Source organism: Callithrix jacchus, chromosome 6 (genome assembly GCF_049354715.1).
Source record: "Callithrix jacchus isolate 240 chromosome 6, calJac240_pri, whole genome shotgun sequence".
In the NCBI taxonomy this organism is placed as follows: Eukaryota; Metazoa; Chordata; class Mammalia; order Primates; family Cebidae; genus Callithrix; species Callithrix jacchus.
In genome coordinates this window covers 140,588,415-140,613,562 of record NC_133507.1, presented here as the reverse complement: position 1 = coordinate 140,613,562, position 25,148 = coordinate 140,588,415, and the positions used below count along the sequence as shown (strand labels likewise).

Genomic DNA, 25,148 nt, shown 5'->3' with positions numbered 1-25,148 from the left:
GGACTTGAGAAGAAGCCTACAGTTTCTGCCTTTAAGATTGGTACACTCTCTTTTGAAAGCCAGTCTTATGTAAGAAGTCTGATGGTCCTAAGGCTAACATGCAGTGCGGAAGCCCAAGTTAGCCACGTGGAGAGAATGAGAGCACCAGAGAAGCTCTATGCCCTGGACATGTGAATGGGGCTTCCTGGACTGTCCAGCACAACAGAGACTCCAGCAAAATGCAGCCATGAGAACCCAAGCCAATTGTTCTGCTATACACAGCAGACCTACTGAGCTGAGTTCTGACAAATCACAACCTCAAGATTCCTGAGAAGTAATTACTTTGGGGTTGTTAGATAGCATTGGATAACTGAAACAGTGCGCAATCCCCACCACATAAAGAAAATGAGGCTAACTTGACCTATGTTGTAAATTTATAAGCAGTAACACCAACTGCAAACCCAGAGTGTCTGACCCCAAAGCTCATTTTTTGTCCTCCATACCTTGACGGGGGAGTCATTCCACATTGCAGTATTTGGACTGAAGGAAAGTTGGGGGCTCTGAGTCCTGGAAGTCGGGCTCTGCCCTCCCTCTTTCTCTCTGGAGGAAGACAGGTGCTCAAGCTTCAGCTCTGGAGAATCCAGAACTGCCCTCTGTCCACTCACCTTCACCAGGAGCTTCCCAAGAGGAACCACAAGGAAGGAAATATTGTTGGGTGCCCAGAGAAACGTTGGGACAAACTGACTTCCTCTCCCTCTAAGTGTGATCAGAAATGCTGTGGACAGTCTTTTCAATACGAATGGGGTGAAGTTAGTTTTGATGGTAATAAAAGCTGGTGGAGCTAATAACAAGTGTTCATCACATTCTACAGTTTATAAAGTGCTTTAGGACCGGACACAGTGGCTCACGCCTGTAATCCCAGCACTTTGGGAAGCAAAGGTGGGCAGATCATGAGGTCAGGAGTTTGAGACCAGCCTGGCCAATATGACAAAACCCTGTCTCTACTAAAAATGCAAAAATTAGCTGGGTGTGGTGGCACGAATGTGTAATCTCAGCTACTTGGAGATTGAAGCAGGAGAATCGCTTGAACCTGGGAGGCGGAGGTTGCAGCAAGATGAGATGGTGCCACTGCACTCCAGCCTGGGTAACAGAGCAAGACTCCATTTCAAAAAAAAAAAAAAAAAGTGCTTTAATCCCAAGGGCTTAGGCAGCCCCAAAAGTCTACCCAGGAATTCCCCAGGTGTCACAGAAACAGATATAATCCCCTAAAAATTAAGATAAGGGCGAGTTTGAGAGCTGAGCATACCATCAGAAGCTTCCGATGCCCTATACGTTTAAAGAAGAATTGCTAGTTCTTCTCCAGCTTGCAGGTCCAGGCCCTAGATGTGTTACAGGGCATCAGAAGCCCCCTGAAGTGAACAAGAAGAATGCCAAGGAGAAAATAGTCTCCAGCAGAGGCCAACCTGGTTGGGAGACAGGGACCCAGGGGAAGTTCCCTGAGATGCTGGTTCCAGCAAAACCATCTTCTTCTGGAAACTGGCAGCCTGCAGATCAGTCTCCCTCAAACTGTGAGTCCAGCCCTAGTGGTTTAAATATCTTTATTGATACTAACCTCACCCACCATCCCTTGGCCAGCAGTTCTGGGGAGCCCAGTACCCAGAGGCCTTTAGACTGGCTCTTTGGTTTCCGCCTAGGGATCAAGGGGAGGGAGCGCCTGTGCTCCGTGAGCGCCTCTCAGGGGCCATCTAGCGCCCTGGGCCTTCTTGGGGGACTGTTCCTCTCAAGCCCCGCGCCTTAACATTTCCAGAGGCCCGGGAGTTGGGCTTTGGCAGGAAGAGGCTGGGCTCCACAGGCGCCTCGTGCCGGTACCCTGAGGTCCCGCTGGCGCGAGCCACCGCTGCGCTCAGTCTAGGGGCCGGCCGGTGGGTCAGAGGCAGAGGGTGAGCTGCCTGAGCACGCTGCAGCGGTGGCACTGCACTACGCAGCACCATTGGAAGCGGCACAGGCAGTTCTCCTCGAACTGCACGCTTTCCTGGCGGTGCCCGCGGCCACAGCACAGCAGGTCGCAGCCGCTGAGGTCTGGGGCGCTGCTATTGCAGGCGCGGCCGCGCGTGCCAGGGGAGCCGGTGCGGCGGTTGGGGGCGCAGAAGTCGGGCGAGTCGGCGGCGTAGAGGAGGTCCGCTCGGTCAGGCGGCTTGAGCGTGCGGACGGCGGGCAGCAGGGCCTTGCCGTCGTTGGTGCCCATGACGCGTGAGGCGCCGTGGAAGCGCTCCAGCAGCAGCGCGCCCACTTCGCGAAACGGAGGTAGCTTCTGCCAGCAGGTGCGTAGCGCGCACGAGCCCGACAGCCCGTGGCACTTGCACTCGGTGCGCGTCTGGCTCCGCACGGCCTGCGGGGGAGCAGAGGGGCGGGTGCATGTGAACAGATGGGGGGGTGCAGGTAAGGGCCCAGTGGATGGACAGAAAATAAGATTGGAGATGGGAAGTGAAAAGAAAAGAGGAAAATGCAGACAAAAGGAGACCGCAAGGTCGGGAGGAGGAAATCAAGGAAAGGACAACTTGGAGGGAGGGAGCAGGAGGGATGATGAGTATGAGGATGATGAAGTGAGAGTGGGGGGAGAACATGGAGCGCAGAGATTCCAGGGTCCAAAGCCAGGGGGTGGGGGAGAAAGCAGAATGGACAGCAAAGGTGAGATTCTCTCTGGAGTCCAGGAGAGGTGGCAGCTGTTGAGGCCTAGCCCTCCTGCCAACCTGGCCCCCTCATTCCTACCCCTCAAGGCCCGGGGCTGAGCAGAGACGCAGAGCCGCAGAGCCGCTTGCGCGTCTGTCTCCACCACCCCTCCCCAACCCTCTCAGCAGGTATGTGGGCCTGTCCTGACATTCCTCTTCAGGCCCCATCCTCCCCCTGCCCAATGCCTCAGGCTCCGAACCCTAGAAGACAAGGTATGAGTGGTGGTGTCCCTGGAGAACCCTCGAACTGAGGCATCGGGTGGAGGAGGGCCTGCTGGGAATGCAGTACTCAAGAGTGGAACCCAGGCAGCCTCTCCCCGATTCACTGCCTGAAGCAAGGTCTAAGATTTCTGACCCCCGGCAAAGATTGATGGTTCTGAAGACCCAGGAAAATCATCTCTGGAAGCTCAGAGTCTGGGGCCCAACCTGACCATGTGTCCCACCCCCATCTCCTGAGTCTACCCGGCCCCCTCCTGGAACCATCACACCCAGACAACCTTCTTGCCCCTGAACCAGAACTCCTGGGGCTCTCTTCATTACTGAGGGGAGTGGAGAGCCTGCCACGGCTCTGGGCAGGTGAGACCTGGGCTGGGGTTGCTGGGCAGCCAGTTGGCAAGTGGCCAGAATTGGTCACAGCTGTCCTGGTCTCCACCTGACTCCCTCCAACCTCCATCAGGACCAGGTCCTTGTCCTTCGCTCTTTTCCATCGCCCTTCAGACTTGTTCTAACTCTTTCTAGGCCTCTCTCACTCACCCTGGCTTCCCTCCACCCAGACCCCAGACCTTACCCTAGCTTCTCTCCTGTCTTTCATTCCGCCTTTGTTGTATTCTTCTACCCCTACCCAAGCATCTAGACCCCCTACCCACTCCAAGCTTTGCTCCACCTGTCCTGTCTTGGAGCTGTACCCTCTCGACCTGGGATCCCTAAAGGTCCTCAACGCCATTCCCTGAGTGTCCCTTCCCTTCTCTGCCCGCTATACCGCCCAGCATCTGTCCTTCTCAGACCCCCAAGTGACTCCTTCTTTGAGGTTGGGCATCTCTGCTCCCACATGTCCATCCATGCTTGCAGCCAGTCTCTCCGAGGCCTCCCTCTGCCCCCTCTGCCCGTGCCCACTCCCCCACACATTCACACACCCCTCCACTTGCACACCCTCACTCCTGCCCACACTTCCTCGGGCACGCTCCTACGCACACTCACATGCCCTCACACACTCACTCTGTCCTGCCCCTACGCACCAGCCGGCCTGCCTCGTTGTTGTGCAGTTGCACCAACGCGCGCATGTCTCCGCGTCCCCGATTGTCCCGCGCGTCCATAAAGAGCCTCGACTTCTCATCCCCGTAGTCCACGTCGTCGCCGCAGCCTCCCCACTCCCAGGCGACGCTGCCTTCCAGGGAGCCCGCGGGGCCAGGGGGTCCGGGGGTGCCAGGCAGGCCGGAGGGCTGGGGCGGGACCCACCCGCGGGGCGCCTGGCAGCCGCACTGCAGCAGCTCGCCCAAGGAACAGGCCTGCGTGACGGCGTGGCTGGCGCCCGCTGCAGTGATGGCAAACACGAAGGCCGTCTCCCGAATGTCTGAATGCAGAGAGATGCAGTTAGCTCGGGCTGGGGCGGTTAGCTGGGGCCTGGGACCCAAAACCTGCAGCGGGAGGGCTGCCCCAGGAGCCTGGGAGGCAGGGTCCTTGCAGGGTGCCCAGACCCCTGCATCGGGGAAGTGGGACTCAGCAACTTCTGTGAACCAGCTCCCCTCCATGAACCGGCTTCCCTCTCCTCCGGTGCCCCAGCGGGGAGAATGCAGCCCCACTTCCGCCCCTCCCCACACTGACCCTGCTGCAGGATGCGTCCAAAGGCCTTGCTGTTGCTGGAGCAGTTCCAGCGGCGGAAGCGGAACTGGAACTGGCACTCTCGCACCCCGAGCCGGGCGCCCCGGGCTAGCTCCTCCACCACTTCCGGCTCAGCCTGGCACAACTCGGCCTGCCATCCGGCCAGCCGCCGTGCTTTCCTGCAGATGCTGATAGGGTCCATAACCAAGGGGCTGCCCACAGCCCTGGGAAGAAGAGAATAGCAGGTCAGGGGTGTAACCCCAAAAAGGGCATGGGGTGGAGGGGAGGGAGACTGGCCCCACTCAGCCTTCAGCCAGGAGCTTCCACATGCCCTACCCCCGGACTGAGCTTGAGATTGTCCTGTGTGGCTCTCCTACTATTCCAAGTCTGTGTCCCCTCTTAAGTAGAGTCTAGCCGGATAATTGCTACAGAGCAAGGCTTCAATCTTATCTTTCTGCGCACATCTTTGTAAATAGATCCTTACAGAAATTTGACTCAAGATGAAGGCAGCTGGCCCCAGGTAAGCCAAAGTTAACCTCAAACGTCTAGCCCAGAAGGGTGACAGAAGAAAGATCAAGAAGACCACCAAGGAAAAGAAAGTCTGTGTCATCAAGAGACATCAAAGAGAAGTAAGCAGTATCAAGGAATAATATGGTCCTAGTGGACCACAAGCTGGATATGCCCTGATGGAAGGCAAGAGCAATCCCAGGAAGAGAGAATGCCACGGGCTAGGGAATGGGAGGCTCTCCGAGAAAAGTCGCACCCGCTCTGTAGTCCAAGTTTCTCCTGCAAAATGGGTGTGTCGGGCTTTCATCTCGAAGGTGGACCCTCCCACCCTGATATCCTCTGTGTCCCTGAACTGGAAAGCGGGAGGAAGGAGCTGGGGGCCAGGTCTCTGAAGCGTTGTTGGAAAGTAGGTGGCACTGACCTTCTGCTCCAGAATCTGTTTTTTGTTTTTTCAGGGTTTTTTAAAGTTGAAACAGAGTCTCACTCTGTCACCCAGGCTGGAGTGCAGTGGTTAGATCTCGGCTCACTGCAACCTCCACTGCCTGGGTTCAAGCGATTTTCATCCCTCAGATTCCCAAATAGCTGGGACTACAGGCACGCACCACCACACCCGCCTAAGTTTTTTGTGCTTTTATTAGAGACGGGGTTTCACCATGTTGGCCAGGCTGGTCTCAAACTCCTGACTCAGGTGATCCACCCGCGTCAACCTCCCAAAGTGTTGGGATAACAGGCATGAGCCACTGCACATGACCAAGGATCTGTTGCCTTCTCTGAGTAGAATGGCAGTGAGCCAAGCCCTGCGCCCTGGGGTGACATCACTGCTGGGGGCGGGCAATGTTTGGCTTGGTAGGGGAAGACTTCATGGGAAGTTCCACACACTTCCAGAAATCCCTCCACTCCTGGCCTTCATTCTGTCCGAGGAGAGAGCTGACATTTGATTTCTGTATACCAGACCCCTGGAGGTTAAGTCCTTAGAGATTTACACCTGGGGAACTGCTTTCAGATCGCTCCTATGTGACCACTTAGCTGGGATCCCCGTCTCAAACGAATGACTAGAGCATTTGGGAGCAGAGGGTACTTAGAGACCACCCAAAAGCCGTTCAGCAGAGGGCAGATAAAAACTGGGTGGGGGAGGGGTCCCAGGAGATAGAAAACACATTGGATGGTGGTAGGTGGCACCAAAGGTCAAGGTGGCCTACTTTTCAGTTTCGCTTTAGTGCACATCCGACCCACTGTCCCCATTTGCTCCACAAGCACAGGCTGCCTAGGCATGTTCTGGCTCCACAACAGTGAAATATGATGGTCTTAAATAGAAGCAAGAGGAATTTAGGTTTTAAGGTAGAACTCTCAACACTGAGAACCGAGATGCTTGAAGTGGTGGTGCAGGAAGATGTGTAGTAAACTCAGTCCTTTAAAGTCTACAACACAAACACGTGTGTGCATGCATGCATTCTCATGCGTACACAGGCGCATGCACACACACGTGCACACACACACATATGCGCGTGCACACACACGTGCACACACATATGCGCGTGCACACACACGTGCGCACACACACGTGCACACACACATATGCGCGTGCACACACACGTGCACACACACACAAAATCGGGTTGCTGCCTTCATCCTTACCCAAGAAGCTCAGGAACCAGATGTCTCTCAGTGGAGAAGCTACAGTCCACATCTTCCCTCCTGCGTGCTTAAGATCAGCCCAGCACTGACCCCCACACTTTCCCAGCCTCGATAAGTACAGCAATAGAGAGTAGGTCAGGGGAGCCCAGTGACCCAGTGACTTTTGAGAGTTGATCATACTCTATGGATCCATCAATCTATCTGTTCCTCCTCTGCCCATTTATCCCACCTCATTATAAGGATTGGAAGCAGCTTTCAATATGGCTGTGAAGGGTCAGGAGGTAAGACTATGAGCTTTTTGAGGGTTAGAACTGCCTTATTTTCCTTTGGATCTCCTGGAAGACTTTTAGTTACTTAGTTTTTATTCTCCCCCAATCCCGATTTTTATTACAAAAAAAATTGCATAGTATGAATTTTGTGTTATATGTGAATACTACCTGTAGTATATTATTCAACAAACACCATTTCATATGTGTTTTTGAATGAACAAGTAAGTCATCTAAGAGAAAGTTCTCACTTGAGCCCAGGCTCCTGTTCACATGTTATTTCATGACTCCTAATTCATATCCCCAAACATGCTCTTTTCCCCCACTGGGAATCAGAGGCAGGGAATGAGTCCTCTCTGCGGTCCTCCAGCTCCTATGTCTGGCACTCTACCTGTGAGTCTGAGGCTCTACCTGTGAGTCTGAGGCTCTACCTGTGAGTCTGAGGCTCTAGCTGTGAGTCTGAGGCTCTACCTGTGAGTCTGAGGCTCTGCAAGCTCATCTTCCCCACTCCCGCTGCCCCTGCTTCTACGTTCCCCAGTCCCTCCTCCTCAACCCTGCCCTCTGCTAACTCCCTACTTTCCCAGGGTGACTGGCCTTATCTTCCCAAGGTTACTCTGCCCCATCCTTCTCCTCTCCCTCCTCCCTTAAGAAAGCAGGAGGGAGTGGAGATGAGCAAGACAGAGAGACAAAAGACCTCTTGACCTTGTCTGTTTCACAGAGACTAGAGCCAGGGGAGAATCATGAGGAGTATGAAGCCCAAGGACCTTCAGGAGGTGGGGCTGACCCTCCACAGGGCTGGGGGGCTGCCCAGAGCCAGTTCCTGATCTGGGTCTGGCTCCCCAGGCTGGCTAGCTGCCTGGGAACTAGACTTGTTTACAAGCTGGTCAGGGGGAGGGATGGGCAGTAGTAGCAGCTAGAATCCCAAAGGACCAGCTTGTTCCCTGCCCTGCTGTCCTTTCTCCCATCCCAAATACATAGGAAATGAAACTCCAGAAGGGGCGTGGCAGGGGGCATTGGGCAAAACACCAAGCTTCGCTTCCAAACTCTGGTTTCTGTCAACTCTGTGTGGGCTGAGTCACTCTGAGCAAGTCAGTTCCCTCTGTGGGCTTCAGAAAAACTGAGGAGTTAGCATGAGAGACTCACAGACCGCCTATAACTTTGGCTTTTGACACCACATCAAGTAATAAGTCCCCCATCCCCACTCACCTTTCACCTTCCTTCCTTTATGCTTCCCTAGGGAGTGAACTCTGCTTTTCAGGCCATTGGGTCAGCATTGGCCTGGGATCAGCCCAGAGAAGATGTGCTCCTTCAGGAGAATTTGCATGTTTTGGGGTCTGAAGCACGGTGGCGGTAGGTAGGGAATACACAGTGTATAGGATCTGGGACCCTCATCAAACAGCCATTCCTGGGCATAGAAAACATGAGGCTCGCCCTCAAAGAAATCAGCATGTGGACAAGAAGGGACAAGCCTATGGATTGTCATTCTAACTGGCCTGGTCTGTGCCAAGGTCTCTCTCCCAAGAACCATGGTTGATAGGATCAATTGCCCAGTGAGGTAGTGTCAGCAGCCAGCCGGTCCCTATTGGCAACATCTGTAGACCTAAGCCCTGGGGGTCTGGGGTTCCGGCCTAACCTACTTTTCCATCTCTTGAGTCGGAGGGCTAAAAAACGTTGTCAGAGATCACCCCATTCAGCTCGTTATGCAGATGAGCAAGGGAGGAGGTGACACCCTGGCCACTGGTGGAGGGATCTCTATTGCAAGACACAGTAGGTGACCATTTCAAACACAAACAGCACTGGAGGCAAATGGGCACGTGAGATGTCTGAAGACTTCCGGTGGCCCCCCACACCCTCCTCCTCACAGCCCCGTATTCCTAGCAGGGTTGATTAACTTGGAATCTAGTCTAGATAACATCGCTGAACTTCTGGACTCAGACCCATCCTAAATCATCAAAATCCTAGCATCTCTCCAAACTCACCTCAGATCCCATTTGCCCTAAGGAGCCTCCCTGGGCCCCAATGCCCACCGACCTTCACCCCATGCATCACCCGGAATGTCACTCATTTTGGCGGTGTCTGTTATCCTGCCAGTGGTATAATTCATTTTTCATGTTTGCTTGTCTTATCTTTCCAACTAGGTAGAAAACTCATCAAAGACAGTAAGCGCCTGCGTGGGCATTAATGGAGTGCACTCAGGGTTTTCGGATCCACCAGGCTTGGGATTGGATCTGGGCTCTGCCATTGGCTTGTGCTGTGATGTTCGGTGAGTCCCTAGCCTGTGAAATTGGCACTTAATCTTCATTAGACGGATGATGAGACTTAACCTCGAGCCTCAGTTTCTTCAACTGTCAAATGAAAATAGTAATAGCCACCTCCCTCCCAGATTACAGATGCAGAGAGCTTGTCCAGAGATTGGGCGTCCTCCAACAGCTGGTGTTTGTCTTCCCACTCACATCCTTATCCATCTCTCGGGTCTGCACAGTTCAGGATAAGCAGTAGGGTGCAGGCAGCATTGTGGATTCCTGAGAACACCCTTTTCTCCAACTCTCTGCTGTTTCTTCTCAGCCTGGAACCCTGCGTCTCCTCCTCCTCCATCCAGCCCCGCTCAGGGGCCAAATGCACCCTCTAGGACCCTCCTCTTCCCCAGCAGGCACTCGATGCATCACTGAGGCCAAAGGGGTCACAGCCCACTGGATGCCCAACGTCCTCTGAACCGTCTCCAAGCCAGCCTCCTTCTATTTCCCCACCCCTACTCCCAAAGTCCCCACACTGACCCCACCTTCCACAAGCCAGCAGAGGGAGCCCTGAGCCCTGGGGCTGTGGGTGGGGGTTGCACAGGGGTGGGGGAGGTGGGTGGTGGAGAAGGGGCAGAAAAATGTTGCCTGACGGCTGCTGAAGCGGCTGGGCCCGGGCCTGTGCCCGCCCGCCTGTCCTGTCCTGCTCTGTCTAACTCAGTAATTACCGCTCCCCCTCCCCCTCCCCCAGCCCCTACCCCCATCCAAACCACCACATCAAAGCCAGTGATACCCAGCTCCATTAACCCCTGCCTCCCCACTACCCCCAGCCACTCCATTCCACCCCTCACCACCCCTGACCCAACTTGGTTCCCTCTGCCCTTGCTCACTTGTCTCTCCTCATCACACTTAGGAGAGGCAGGGGCTTTCCTTTCCCCAACAGACTTTGCTGTACAAAAGGGCTTCCTTTTGGTCAGGGCAGTGGCAGGTGAAGGTGCCCCAGGAGACCCTCCTGGGCCCTCCACTTACCCATATTAAGGTGGGGAGCACCTATCTGAGGGTGGGATAGGGGAGCAGAAGAGGTCTGTGGAAGGTCCTGTGCCCCTTTCCTGACCGTCCCCACCCCACACCACTCACAAGAATGAGGTGCTGAGCTGGAGGTGGACTCTCAGCCTGGCTCTGAGCTACCTGCATTCTGAGTGGCCAAGGCCAAATCATTTTCTTACCACCTGTCAGAGACCTTACTGCCCTCACCATGTAAGTAAAAATATTGGACCTGATTATCTCTAAGTGCTTTCTAGATCTACTCTTTTTTTTTTTTTTTTTGAGACAGAGTTTCACTGCGACACCCAGACTGGAGAGCAATGGTGCAATCTCAGCTCACTGCAACCTCTGCCTCCCAGGTTCAAGTGATTCTCCTGCTCAACCTCCCAAGTAGCTGGGATTACAGGCACAAGCCATCATGCCCAGCTAATTTTTGTATTTCTAGTAGAGATGGGGTTTCCCATGTTGACCAGGCTGGTCTTGAACTCTTGACCTCAGGTGATCCACTCACCTTGGCCTCCCAAAGTGCTGGGATTACAGGCACACGGCCACTAGATCTACTTTCTAGATTAAACCGAAGGCTCATAACTGGAGGAACCAGCCAGAGAGGCCAAGGTGGAGAAGCCTCCCAGAGGCCTTTCTTTCCCTTAGCTCCTCCTCCAGCAGTTCTGGGGAAGCACCGGAGAGGGTTCCCTGCCTAGGCAGGAAGGAGGGTGCAGGCTGGGGGTGCTTTCACAGACCCACAAAGGACAGACGTCTGTGTTCCGAGTGCCTCCGGCCACCCTTCTGCCAGCCTGACTGCCCTGCCCTCGCCTCATCCCCTCCACAGTGGTACTTCTCTATTATAATGCACATTCTGGAACCCCCCTTGCTAGGCCTGGTGAGCAAACCTCCCGCTGACCTCTCCCCACCAACTCCTGGCTTCTGATGAGAACAGGGCAGGAGGGGCTGCACCCCCCAGGAAATGTCTCAGTGCCAGAACTCTGGTGGGCTCAGGGCATGCTCTGGCCTGGATTGGGCCAGCCTCCTTCTGCCCCTGCCCTTTTCTGCTCACAGCCCCATTGTCTCCCTCCAGGGGAAGCTGCCAAGGCGGGAGGCCTGGAGGAGGGAACCGATGGCCAAACCACCCCCTTCCCCACCCCACCCTGAAACTCAGCAGGGGCCAGCAACAGGACTGCCCACAATGGGTCAGGACCCTAGATAAAGACAGGATAGGAAAGGGCACAGCCTGGGGTGGTGGTGGCAGCTAGGAAAGCTGAGTGTCACAAAGAAGACTGGGTCCTTTCCCTGCCTCCCTGTGGGGACAGATGAGGCACTAGGCCTCTGGCTCCTGTTTCCTTTTCCAGAAGGGTGGCAGGCGAAAGACAAGATGGAATGGAGGAAGGGAGTGGCACTGGGTGGTGTTTTCCCCAATGGAACAAGGAGAGGGTTAGTTTCTTTCATAGAAAATATAAAACAGGGCGGGCCATGGTGGCTCACACCTGTTATCCTAGCACTTTGGGAGGCTGAGACAGGTGGATCACATTAAGTCAGAAGTTCGAGATCAGCCTGGCCAACATGGTGAAACCTCGTCTCTACTAAAAATACTAAAAATAATTAGCTGGACGTGGTGGCAGCCACCAGTAATCCCAGCTACTTGGGAGGCTGAGGCAGGAGAATCACTTGAACCTGGGAGGTGGAGGTTGCAGCGAGTTGAGATTGTGCCACTGCACTCAGTCTGGGTAACAGAGCAAAGAGTAAGACTCTGTCTCAAAAAAAAAAAAAAAAATAGAAAACATAAAACAGAGGAAAGAAGATTTGACCATTCTATTAGAGTGAGCTATTTCCTACATCCACTGATTAGAGGTATAAATAACGATGGGTCAGATGTTGTAAAGAACTTCCTGGGGGTGGGCAAGACCGGAGCAGGGAGCAGAGTGGAAGCGGTTAACTGGTGACTGGGAGGCTCTCCCTTTCTGCCTTACTCCCAAGACAGGGTCTGTCAGGACCACAGCATAGGCTGGATGGCCTTGATGCAATGAGGCCAGACAAGATGACATCCAGAGAGCCTGACCAATGTCCTGGAATCTAGGATTCTGTAATTCACAAAGATACGATTACAGATGGGAGAAAGAGAGGCTGGAGGCAGAGTATTTATTTACTTACTTACTTATTTATGTATTTATTTATTGAGACAGAGTCTTGCTTTGTTGCCCAGACTGGAATACAGTGGCATGGATCTCGGCTCACTGCAACCTCCACCTCCCAGGTTCAAGCGATTCTCCTGCCTCAGCCTCCCGAGTAGATGGGATTATAGGCACCCATCAACACGCCCAGCTAATTTTTGTATTTTTAGTAGAGACAGCGTTTCACTATGTTGGCCAGGCTGGTCTCAAACTCCTGACCTCAAGTGATCTGCCCTCCTCAGCCTCCCAAAGTGCTGGAATTTCAGGAGTGAGCCTCCATGCCTGGCCTGGAGGCAGAGTTTTAGAAAGCATGCATCACACTGGAGTAAGAAGGGGGAGTAAAAATGAAGGTGGGAGGGAAACTGCTCAGGAACCTGGAGCCTGGTCTCCAAGCCAATTCTGGAGCATGGACCACACCCCTGCAGGACTCCCCTTTCCTCACCAAGGCAGTTGAGTCACTCAGAGGTCCTGGGGTCCTCTCTGCTTCCAGCCTGGCTGCTGCTAGAATGTCAGATCGGCTGCAGGAGGCTGCTGCAGCTGCTTTTCCTAGCCAGCACTGGAGCTCTGACCTGACCAGGTTTCTCTGACAAATAGGGAGAAGAGGGCCAGCGAAAGCAGGTCCTGGGCATTGGGGAACAGCCCAGAAGCCCCTGCTGAAAAAGCTGCCAGCTGAAGTGAGACTTGGGGTCTGGAGACATGGAAGAGCCTCAGGACACTGGGAATTATTGGTCCAGCCCATCAACCCAAACTTGACCTTGGAGGGCACTGGTGGGGTGAGGAGGGGTCAGGAGTGTAGGCAGAGTCAAAGATCCAGGGGAAGAGGATCTGGGCTCAGACCAAAGAGATGAAGCATTAGCAATAGACAGGTGGCCAGGTGCAGTGGCTCATGCCTGTAAGCCCAGCACTCTGGGAGGCCCAGGTGGGCAGATCGCTTGAGGTCAGGAGTTTGAGACCAGCCTAACCAACTTGGTGAAACCCCATCTCTATTAAATATACAAAAACTAGCCAGGCATGGTGGTGGGTGCCTATAATCCCACCTACTCAGGAAGCTGAGGCAGGAGAATCGCTTGAACCAGGGAGTTTCAAGTAGGCCAAGATCACATCACTGCACTCTAACCTTGGCAAGACTCTGTCTCAAAATAAATAAACCAATTAATTAAAAATTAAAAAAAGAAAAACAAAAGAATAAAGGAGAGTGAAGGGGCCAAGGCAGGTAGGAGAGGCCCATTCCCTCTGAGGCACATCTGAGCAAGACAGTCAGACACCTTATCACTGGGGCCCCTCACTCTTCACCCAGCACGCCCTGCAGCTGTGGCCATGAAGGCCCCTGTGTTCTCCCACACCTGCCCGTGTCACCTCCTCCCCCACTCCCTTCTTCACAGCTTCAGGGTCAGTCTCCCAGGGACCAGGCTGCTCTCCTTTGGCTTGGCTGCCACCCAGCAGTCCCTCCTGAACAAAGGAACCCCCACAGATACAGAGCCCAGAAAGGTGAATCAGCCAGTCCAATGATACTCCACGAACCCGTCTCCAGCACCAACACTGTCCTAGGCCTCAGGGCTCCTAAAGACAAGGGCTCTGTGGAGCAGGGAAGAGAGACCCAAAAGACTCTTGTCAGGCAAATGCAGTAACTAGCATAGTTGCCCAATGTATGGGATACAGTGGGAGTACAGACAAGGCAACGGAAGGACAAGGGTGCAGCTTCAGGGAGGTAGTGGTATTTTAACTATAAGGATAAGAACCATTTAAACAGACGGGGATTGAGAGGAGGGGAGACAATGGCCATCAGAGAGGGACCCCATCTCCACACCTTGAAAAAGGACAAAGTTAGGAAAGGAGTTTATGGGGAAAAGAGATTCCTTTACAACATTTTCCTTGGAACCATGGGTTTTAAATTTAAACGAATCCCCTTTTCATTCCTGGGGACCTGGCCAGGAGAAGCTGGGCTGTGAGGAGGGCACTGCACATAATGAGTACCTCCTAAGGTCCTATCATTCTACACGTCCTCCCACCTCACCTTCCCAGCAAGGCTGCCAGGCAGGGAGACTGTTATCCTATCTCCAGTTAAGACTGAGAGGTAGAGAGGGGAAGTGACTAGCCCAAGATCACAAACGTAATGTTTAGATCTTAGATCTGTCTGCTTCAAAGCTGCCACTGCATTCTACTAAACCGGATCGAGGGGCGTATGCTCCCTAGATGGGACCTGGGTCGTCCTCGGTTCGCCCCCTCCATGACAGTCGCGTGGGACTGCTCTCCGCCTCGCAGAAAGGGGATTGCAGCCCGCTGCTCGCTGTGTGGACATTCTACTCTCTATCTCCCCAGAGCACCGGGATCCGCCTCCCTTCCAAATCCGGGGGACGGGGGAGGAGCGGAGGGTCGGCATCCAGCCAATCACGTGGCACTATGCAAATAGCAGGCCCCCTGCCTTCTTAGGATTGGCTGGTTCGTCAACGCTATTGTCCAAGTATCTCCTCTCTAAACACAGAGCTATTCCAGGCGAGGGTTTGCGGCTCTGAAGAGTAAGAAGGGGAAAAAAAGTCTTCTGGAGCTGGCTCTCTGAGCCATCCGGTCGGGCACCCTTCTTCCCCGCCCCCAAGGCTCGAAGCTCCCGCAACCTTCGCTGCCTGGGTGTCCCTTCTAGCTGGAGCCAGGCCTGGGAAGATGCCCCCGTCCCTTGGCTGGCCAGGCCCCTCTCCTTTCCCGCAGGACCCTCCCAGTGTGGTATCTCCCGGGCTGCACATTTTTTTCCATTCATGACCCCCACGTCTGGAAGGGCCTGGCCCTGGGTCCCATTTCTTCCTCTCCTCCTTTTCCTTGCTAGGGGAGGACGAGGTAGAGAAAGCCAGGGTCCTGACTCAGTTTCCCCTTTATATTCCCTTTCTCGCCATTACGGCCCACTCCACAGGAGCCCGGAGAGAAGTTGGTGGGTTGGCAGGCAAAGCGGGGAGGAGAAGGGAAAGCTATGTGGCCCTCTCTGCCTGTGGCTTCCCACCTTGTTCTTGGCTTCCCACCTTGTTCTTGTCTTCCCCGAATCCAACCCACTACCCCTGAATCCAGGACCCTCCTCACACATTCTTTTCCTCGGATATGTGTCTCCCCGAGAGCTCTTTCCTACCCACAGGCCTATTCCTTGGTGACCTGGGTGAGCGAATAACTTGGAGGGGGGCTGGGGAGAACCTAGGAAGAGGAAACACAATAGAATGTGCCCAGGGGTTAGGCACGTCGAAGCAGGGATCGGAAATGCCCCTGGCCGAGGCGAGAAAGCTGGGCTCCGAGAGCAGGTAGAGCCCGGAGGCTGCGGAACACCCCATCGGTCCCGGCTCCCGGGGTCCCCACCCTCCGGCGTCCAGAGCCAGGACAGCCGGACTCACCACCACAGTCCGCCGACGTGCGTCGGGCACAGGAGCAGCAGCAGCAGCAGCCCTAGGCTGGAGCGCGCTGGAGGGAGCATCGTGACAGTCCTAGGGCCGCCGGTGTGGGCAGTGGACGAGGCTACAGGGCGACCGCAGCGCGCGAGGGCCGGGGCTTCAGGGCGAGAGCGGGGAGCGTGATGGCAGCGGCCGGGAGGCGAGGGCTCCGGCGGCGGAGCGGGGGCCCATCCCGGGAGAGGAGGGCGCGGCGGAGGCGGAGAGCGGACGGGGCAGCCCGCGCCTGTGTCTCCTGCCGCGCTCGCTCGGGAGAAGAAATCAGAGCCGGGGGTGGGGGTGGGAGGGGAGCGGGGCCGAGGCGGGGGCGGGGGGCAGGGGGCCGGAGGGGGGTGGCAGTTGCGACAGTCAGGCGGCGGGACTCTCGGGAGCGAGCCGTGCGCCCCGGGGCGGCGGGCGAGGAGCGCAGCGGAGGGCGGGAGCGGGGTGCTGGGGCGGGGCCCCAGCGCGCTCCGGGCTGCGGGACCCGCCCGCCTCGCCCCCTCACCTCGCCTCTCCCAGACTTCGAGCCCCCAGCCGCTCGCGGCCGCCGGGAGTCGGGGGCAAGAAAGGGCGGGGAAGAAGAGTAGAGAGGGGTGAAGGGGGGAGAAAGGGGAGCTGAGGAAAGGGGGACGGGCTGGAAGGGAGACGTTTGACAGGTTTGTTGACTGTAAAGAGAGAAAACTTCCCAGGAATGAGGGAGTTTGGGGCTGGGGGCGGTGCGGAGGGAGACGCTGGTGCGGAGGCGAGAGAGGAAATTGGCCTGGGGCGCGGGGTGCTCTGGCGAGGGTCGTCAAACTGGATCGCCCGAAAGGCGGATGCTAGAGGGGTCTTCTCTTTCCCTGTCCCTGTTCGGTCCCGCACGCCCCTTCCTTAGCCTCTCCTTGAAGAGGGGAGGAAGCCCTGGGCCTCCGCTCTCGCTCCCCAGCCGTTCCACCTCTCGAGTCCCGTTCGGGGGCTGGGATGTGGGGGAGATGAGACGGCAAGAGGAGCCTCTCGAGGGCTTGCGCGCAAGCGCTGGCACGTGTAGGCGAGCGGGAGAATGGAGGTCTCAGACTTCCAAGAGATCGAGGAGTCAAAATTCGCTGCAGCCGGGCCTCACGTGTCCACGGGTCCCTACCTCGGGTTCCTCCTCCAACCTGGCCCGGGTAGAAGGGGTGGGAGAGCCAGTTGCAGGTGAGATGGCGTTTATCTGATTTTCTAATGCCACAAAAATGTCTTTGATGCCCCTGGCCCCCTTCCCATGGGGAGAGATCAAAGGCCCTGTGGGGCGGAGGGACAGCTCCATTCATCACGCCAAGGGGCTGGCAGCAGGCAGCAGACCCTGCTCCTCCCGCCCCCGCGACGTGCCCCTGGGTGCCGAGGGACAGGTGGTGTGGGACATTCTCCCTGCCACTGCCATCAAGAGCAACCATCAACCTTTCAGGCTGTCCTGATCCAGATCGAGTCCCTATGGCAGAAACGTCAGGCGCCCAGAAGAAGGCTCCTGGTTGTTGGGAGAGAGGGGACCTGAACGTGTGGACTGAGATCACTGCCAAGAGAGACAAACAACCTCGGTGATCAGACAGAGAAGACAAGATCCTGAGTCACCCAGAAGGGGGGACAAGTAGATCAAGATGAGGCCAAGGGGCCAAGAGAGGCAACCCCAGGGGAGGAGGCAGGTCAGAGGAGGAATGAGCAGACAGAGGTGAGAGAACTGGAGAAGTGTTGGCCTTGCCCAGTGAGCAAGCCCCAGGTCAGGGCGCTGGTGTGCAGGCTGGGTCAGCTCAACCCCTTGTACTGGGTACAGAGAGTTTGGTGAAGGGGCTAGGACACTCTTAAGAAGGGGAACAGGGCGGGGGGCAGTGTCTAGTAATATAAAGAGAGGGTCTGGTCCAAGCACTGCCCATTTTAGCCTTTAACAGCATCCAAATGCCACGAACAGCCCTGCACTTAGTAACTTTGCACACAGGTAATGTTTCTAAGGGGCAATGCCAATCTGGACAGTTTCTACAGGGCAATGCCAACTCTGGACACTACATGTTCAAAGACATATCCAGGTTGGGTGCACACTCTGGCCATGTGGTACCAAATTGGCAGCTAGAGGGCTCTGGGGATCCCTGGAGGCTGCAGGTGGCCAAAGGCCAGCCTCCTGGGAGCGACCGCCTGGGTTCCGAACCCCCTGCCCAGCCCTGCTCCCACCCTGCTACTGTTATTGCAGATTATGAAATGCTCTCCCTATCCTGCATTCTTCTCCGAGGCAGGAATTTTAATGTATTTGTCTTTGTCATCAGGGGACCTGTACTCTGAGACCGCCCTGCCTCTGCCTGGGTAGGGAGCGCCCCAAATGTAGTGCCTGCTGCCTCCAGACCCCAGCCTCTCTCCATTACCACCCCGCCCCCATGCCCTAGCCTTGCCCCTCGCCTCCCCTTCCTAAGACACAGTCTCTCTGTGGGGTGGATAAAAATGATGTTATTGAAACAACAGAATTGGGAGCAGTGGCAGGGAGCAGGGATCAGTTCAGGAAACTGGGGCGTTTGCCAAGAAGCTTTCTCCCCCGCAGGCAGCCTTTCTGCCCCCACCCCCCACCTTTCCTGCAAACACACACAGCTGGCCCCACCCCTCCTGGAGCACTCACTCTGGCCAGATCTTGCAGAATCTTTTGCCATCTCTGGACTCCCCAAGCCCTTGTCCCTCCCCCAGATAGTCCCATCCCAGAGTCCGTTGGCCCAGTGGTGCCTGCAGAGCATTGTGGGGTTGGGGGCAGGGGGCGGGGCAGGGAGGTGGGCTGGAATCTGTGACAGGCAGGACTCCTGAAGTCCCAATTCCTAGGGCTTCTGTCCCAAAAGCACCCTTCTGCTCACTTCCCTTTGCCCTCTCCGCATCCCCATCAAGGGGCTGCCTGGCATCTGGGCAGAGCGGGAGCAATGACTTCTGTTGTTTTGCCCCCAAACCTTCAGAGAGATGAGTTCAGATGTTCTCAAGCCTTCAACCCACCACTATCACCTTAGAAGACTTACATAGGAGAGGGGGTGGAGAGGGGGTGGCAGGAGGTAACAGACCTTGGCACACAAAGATAGATCGAGATATGTGACACGCACGCCCCCTCACACACACCAACGACTGGGCACGGCCCCCAGATAACCTCACAGAAACCACAGAACATCCTCACCTCCCCCAGACGATGCTGGGATTTTTACCCACAGGTATGGAAAGACACACAGACGAGCTGGCACAGGCTGAAACACATGCCACTGCAACACACGCACACACACACACACACACACACACACCCCCCACCTCCGCAGAGATATGCATGCAGAAGAACGTTCACAAGAGACTGGAGTGGGAAGACAGCAGCCCAGAAATGGGTGGAATGAATGGGGAGGTGACAGTCTGCCCCACCTCCCTATGCTCTAGGCCCTGCCCACCCCACCTTCCTTCATCGCCCCGTCTTAAATCCTGGGAACCCATTAATACTATGTCTAGGCCCTGTGCAAAAGACAGACAGGGAAGGAGAGACTTGGAGTGGAGGAGGAAGGAGGGGCAGAGTAGGGGCAGCTGATGGGGGGAGAGGCAGCTGGAAATAGATAACATCAGAAATGCTGCGGGCGAAAGCAGAGCCCTCTGTCTCCAGCAGACTCTCTCTGGCTGTCTTTCTGTGCATCTTTTCCCATCACTCCCATGTCCATAATTCGGTCTCTATTTGTGTCTGTCTCTAAATCACTTTCTCTGTTTTTCGTTTCTCAGAATGGCTAAAGCTGCAGGAGCCCAGGAATTTGGGCCTGTGACCCTTCCCCTCCCAATAACCTCACCCTCTTCCTCCCTCCTTCTATCCCCAGAACTCCTATCTGTCTTTCGCTCCATCTGTCCCAGGAACTCCTATTCCTTCAGGGAGGTGACATGCCTTGAGAATTCCTAAGAGCCTTGGGTTTCTGGGTCCCTGGAGAAGAGAGAGAGGAAAGGCCAACCCCTTAGGGGGGGGAATGGAGAAAGAAAAAGGAGAGCGAGGAGAGAGGCTCATTTTCCTCTTCCTTCTGCAAGGCAGACAGCTCTCCTCCCACGCCCGCCCGCAGCCCACCTGAAGTAAGGAGGGTGTGCTTTTCCAGAGCAAGCTCCCAGCTTTAGTCAAGGCAGGGATAAGAAAGTCCCCTACACCAGGCCCCAGCTTCCCGCAGAGCCCACCTGCCCCCCATCTTACACATCTCTCAAGCCTCTCCCTGCCCCCACCAGTCCCCGGAGAAAGAACCCAGGGGGAGCTTGAAAGGGGCAGGGGAGGGAGGGGCTGCTGCTGGCCCATCACAGCTGGTCTGGGGAAAGCCAAGGAACATTTGTTTTCACTTAGCTTAGCCCCATGGACCCAAGTGGGAGTGTTGTCCCCAAGAGCCTCTCCAGCCATGCTGGCCCAGGCTGGCTCCTGTGGTATTGCCGTGGCACGGGCAAAGGTCCTGGTCTGGCCTCAGATGTTCCAGGGAAGAGCCTCTTCCCTCCTCTCATCTCACTGCTCCATTCTGCTCTTGGGACACCACCTGTCCCTGCTGCTTCAGCTCTCACCTCTTCGGGAAGCAGAGCTCCTAAATCCAGGTCCCCAGAGCCAGCCTCCTTCCTGATGTCTTATCTTCGGTCTCTCCCTGAGCAGCAGTCAGCAGATTTGTAATTGGACACTGATGCACCAGGCTCCCAGCTGGACAGTGAAGGGAAAAATGGTGAGCAAAAGCAGACATAACTCCTTCCCGCAAGGAGCTGACAGTCTTTAATCACATCATCTCTCAAGCAAAAGGAAAGTCAACCACTTTGACCACGGGTAGGAAGAAGGGAGGGGCACGTAAGAGGCTGCCTTGTGGGGGTTGACCAGGTCATTGGGTGTCCCGGAGGGCTTCTCTAAGGAGGTAACAGCTCTAGTTGAGATGTAAAATAAATAAGTTGGGGTTACCTGGGAGACACAGGGAGGGAAGAGCATTTCCAGCAGAAGGAGCAGCCTTTGCAAAAGTCCTGCAGGGAGGAGGAGGCGGATGCTGCAGAGAGTGGAGGGGAGTGCTGGAGGAGAGTGGGGGAGGGATGGAGCAAAGTGGGGGGAGTGATAGAGGAGAGTGAGGGGGTGATGGAGGAGAGTGGGGGGAGTGATGGAGGAGAGTGGGGGGTGATGGAGGAGAGTGGGGGGAGTGGAGAGTGGGGAGGTGAAGGAGAGTGGGGGGAGTGATGGAGGAGAGTGGGGGAGTGATGGAGGAGAGTGAGGAGGTGATGGAGGAGAGTGAAGGAGTGATGGAGGAGAGTGGGGGTGATGGAGGAGAGTGGGGTGAGTGATGGAGAGTGGGGATGTGATGGAGGAGTGGGGGAGTGATGGAGGAGAGTGGGGACGTGATGGAGGACAGTAGGGAGGTGATGGAGGAGAGTGGAGTGTGATGGAGGAGAGTGAGGGAGTGATGGAGGAGAGTGAGGGGTGATGGAGGAGAGTTGGGGAAGTGGTGAGGAGAGTGGGGAGGTGATGGAGGAGAGTTGGGGGAGTGATGGAGGAGAGTGGGGGTGATGGAGGAGAGTGGGAAGGTGATGGAGGAGAGTTGGGGGAGTGTTGGAGGAGAGTGGGGGGAGTGATGGAGGAGAGTGAGAAGGTGATGGAGGAGAGTGAGGGAGTGATGGAGGAGAGTGAGGGGTGATGGAGGAGAGTTGGGGAAGTGGTGAGGAGAGTGGGGAGGTGATGAAGGAGAGTGGGGGTGATGGAGGAGAGTGGGGGCAGTGATAGAGAAAAGGGGAATTGATGGAGGAGAGTTGGGGGTAATGGAGGAGAGTGGGGGGAGTGATGAAGGAGAGTGGGGGTGATGGAGGAGAGTTGGAGGGTGATGGAAGAGAGTAGGGGCAGTGATGGAGGAGAGTGGGCGATGATGGAGGAGAATGGGGGTGATGGAGGAGAGTGGGGAGAGTGATGGAGGAGAGTGGGGATGACGGAGGAGAGTGGGGGGAGTGATGGAGGAGAGTAGGGGGCAGTGATGGAGGAGAGTGGGGGGTAAAAAGGGGTTGGAAACAGCAGAGCCTGGTGGCAGATTACGCTGGAGGGATTTGGGAGAATCAGACTAAGAAAGGCCTTACAGGCATGGAAAATATTTTTTTTCTTATTTTAAAAGCAATGGAAACATTACGGGATAAATTCACTGCAAGAGGGAAGAAAAAAGAGATGGACAAGGGTCTTTAGATTAAAGAAAACCTGACAGGTATATAGGTTTTTTTTAAAAAGCAGGCAAAGCTAAACTATAGTGTTAGGGGATGCATGTTGTAGTGACCAAATTAAAAAAAATAGATACTTACCATGAAAATGAGGGGAACTGGCCTGGACGTGGGGGAAGGAGGCAGTTCTATTTTGAGGGACCCATGGAGAGGGATGGTGTCAAAGTTGCCTTTTTTCATGGCAGTTTGTACTCAGTTGTACATTTGTTTCATGCTTTTTTTTTCTGTATTTATTATTTCAACAATATGAGGGTTAAAAAAGAAAAAGCAGGCTGGGTGGGCTGGCTCACACCTGTAATCCCAGCACTTTGGGAGGCCAAGGCAGGTGGATCACGAGGTCAGGAGTTCAAGACCAGCCAGGCCAACATGTGAAACCCAGTCTTTACTAAAAATACAAAAATTAGCTAGGCATGGTGGCAGGTGCCTGTAGTCCCAGCTACTTAGGAGGCTGAAGCAGGAGAATCGTTTGAACCTGGGAGGCGGAATTTGCAGTGAGCCAAGATCACGCCACCGTACTCCAGCCTGGTGACAGAGTGAGACTCAGTCTCAAATAAAATAAAATAAAAAATATAAAAAATTGCAATGTGAAGTCAATGTCGAGATTTCACTAAGGTAGTTGGCAACATGGTCAGTTCTATACTTTGAAAACATGACTCTGGTCAGGCTCAGTGGCTCACGCCTGTAATTCTAGTACTTTGGGAGGCCGAGGTGGGCAGATCACGAGGTCAAGAGATCGAGATCATCCTGGCCAACATGGTGAAACCCCATCTCTACTAAAAATACAAAAATTAGCTGGGTATGATGGCACACACCTGTAGTTCCAGCTACTTGGGAAGCTGAAGCAGGAGAATTGCTTGAACCTGGAGGTGGAAGTTGTAGTGAGCCAAGATTGCACCATTGCACTCCAACCTGGCAACAGAAGGACTGTCTCAAAGAAAAAAAAAAAAAAAAAAAAGATGGCTCTGGCCACAGTGTTAAGCGGGGATTGGAGAGGAGCCAAACAGAAGGCCAGTTAGGAGGCTCTGGCAGTCCAGGTGAAAAAAGGTGTGGCTTTGACCTGGGTGAATGGCAGAGGAGTATGGGAAGAGAAGACACTTCTGACCTGTGTCAAGGAAGTCAGGTCCAGTGAACTTGGGGATGGCTTGGGAAACGGGGTGAGGAACAGGGAGACGTGGAGGATGCCTCGGAGAATTTTAACCTGATTAACTGGATGGATGCTGGTGTTGGTTGTCCCCGAAATGGGGAACACCGAAAGAGGGCCAACGTTAGGCAAGATTAGGTGAGGGAGTCTGAGACTTGAGTTAAAGATGCTTCTGAGACAGTCAAGAGGAACTGTCAAGTTGGTAGTTGAATAAATGGGTCTGGTGCTCAGAGGGAGGCCTGGGCTGAGTCATCTCCATGTAGGGTGTAATTAACCTGAGATGGCCCAGGGCAGAGTACAGGCTGAGCGGAGTCTTTGTGAGGTGCAGTCTAATGGTCGGATGAAAGAGAGAGGCTGCAAAGGAGACAGAGGAGGGGCTTCCCTGTGTTACCAGGGAAAGAGAGGGCTTCAGGGGGAGGAAAGTGGGAGACCCTACCAGCCGCTCCTGAGAAGACAATGCGTCTCTAGAACACAGAAGGAAAACCACTGAATGAGCTAAACCTCAGGCTAATGGTGCCAAAGCACAGACACGATCCTCCCATTTTCTTGCTGGGAAACTTCCATAGGCACACTGGTGCTTGTAAAACAAAGTTCACACTTCCCAGCTCAGCACCATGGTCCCATAACAGTGTGTCTTTTGCTGGTTTTCCCAGTCTCATCTTCCATTTTGTCTCCTGGAAGGATCTAGGCTCATAGTGGCTCTTGGTCAGACCCCAAACCCTGGCCTCCACTCCCTCCCCGCCGACACGCTCTGTTCACATTCCAACCCCCCTAGCCAGCCCAGCCTAACCCCCACTCTAAACAAGACCTCAGCGCTGTAGCTGGAGGCAACCTCTCCAATTCCCAGTAACTCATAGCACTTTGAACCTGTTTTGTAGGGAACGCAGCATTTCACTCCACTTGCTTATGAATGAGTGTTTTGGAGGACATGAGCTGTGTCTGGCCTCTTTGGTGAACACTTCATAGACTTAGATTCTGTTGAACTTGGGTAGTGAGAGTCGCTGCAGGGCAGCGCAGGGAGGTGAAGACGCCACATCCCCCAAACCAGGTCTTCTAAACTCAGGTGGGAAACTGGGGCTACAGGGAAGCCCTTTGGATTTCTTGACATCCCCTCACCTGTTGCACACACACGCACCCCACCACTAAATAAATCCATGCCTTCTTGGGGAGCCTAAATACAGGGTCACAGCGCCATCTCCTGGCACCTCCTGGGATATCACACCTCAAGAGAAACTTTCTGAAAGTCTATTTCCCAGAAAACTGGGAATGTAAAGGCCTGGCATGGTGGCACACATCTGTAATCCCAGCACACTGGGAGGAACATCAAGGCAGGTGGACCATGTGAGGTCGGGTGTTCAAGACCAGCCTGACCAACATGGAGACACTCCATCTTTACTAAAAATACAACAATTAGCCAGGTGTGGTGGCACACGTCTTGTAGTCCCTTGTAGTCTCAGCTTCTCAGGAGGCTGATGCACAAGAATCACTTGAACCCGGGAGGCAGAGGTCGCACCACTGCCTTCCAGTGTGGGTAACAGAGCAAGACCTTGTCTCAAAAAAAAAATAAATAAATAAATAAAATCAGGAAAAACATCAACCTGTTAAGCTAAAAACCTGTTAGAAGGTGTAAAACTCTAAACTGGCAGAGGTGTGGAAAAATGCACATGGAGCCATGAATTTGACCATGCTTTCTGGAGAGGAATGCCAACAAAACTGATGGCATGCTTTGCAGGCTCTCACTTCTGGATGAATACTTAAAGGAAATTATTCTAATCCATACACGAAACCACAATGATAAATACATTTTCTATATTAAAGAGGAGCCACAGGCCAAGGCAGGCAGATCACCTGAGGTAAGGACTTCAAAACCAGCCTGGCCAACATACCAAAACCCCGTCTCTACAAAAACTACAAAAAAAAAAAAAAAAAAAAACCCAGGCATGGTGACTGCCTGTAGTCTCAGCTACTTGGGAGACTGAGGCAGGAGAATCGCTTGAACCTAGAAGGCAGAGGCTGCAATGAGCTGAGATT

The 25,148-nt window shown here is 54.6% G+C and overlaps 1 protein-coding gene across 2 annotated transcripts; it reads right to left on the bottom strand.

The window, feature by feature from the left end:
- Positions 1 to 1,560: 1,560 nt before the first annotated feature.
- On the bottom strand, positions 1,561 to 20,425 carry WNT6 (Wnt family member 6). 2 transcript variants are annotated; one of them, XM_078328577.1, is made up of 4 exons: positions 20,312 to 20,425; positions 4,530 to 4,750; positions 3,944 to 4,278; positions 1,561 to 2,368 (listed from the first exon to the last, which is right to left on the bottom strand). In XM_078328577.1, the coding sequence occupies exons 2-4, from the start codon at positions 4,726 to 4,728 to the stop codon at positions 1,907 to 1,909; spliced, it is 996 nt and encodes a 331-aa protein (XP_078184703.1). In that variant the 5' UTR covers positions 4,729 to 4,750; positions 20,312 to 20,425; the 3' UTR covers positions 1,561 to 1,906. The 2 variants fall into 2 exon arrangements, with proteins under 2 accessions (XP_078184703.1, XP_002749844.1); XM_002749798.6 differs by lacking the exon at positions 20,312 to 20,425 and adding an exon at positions 15,746 to 16,062.
- Positions 20,426 to 25,148: the final 4,723 nt, after the last annotated feature.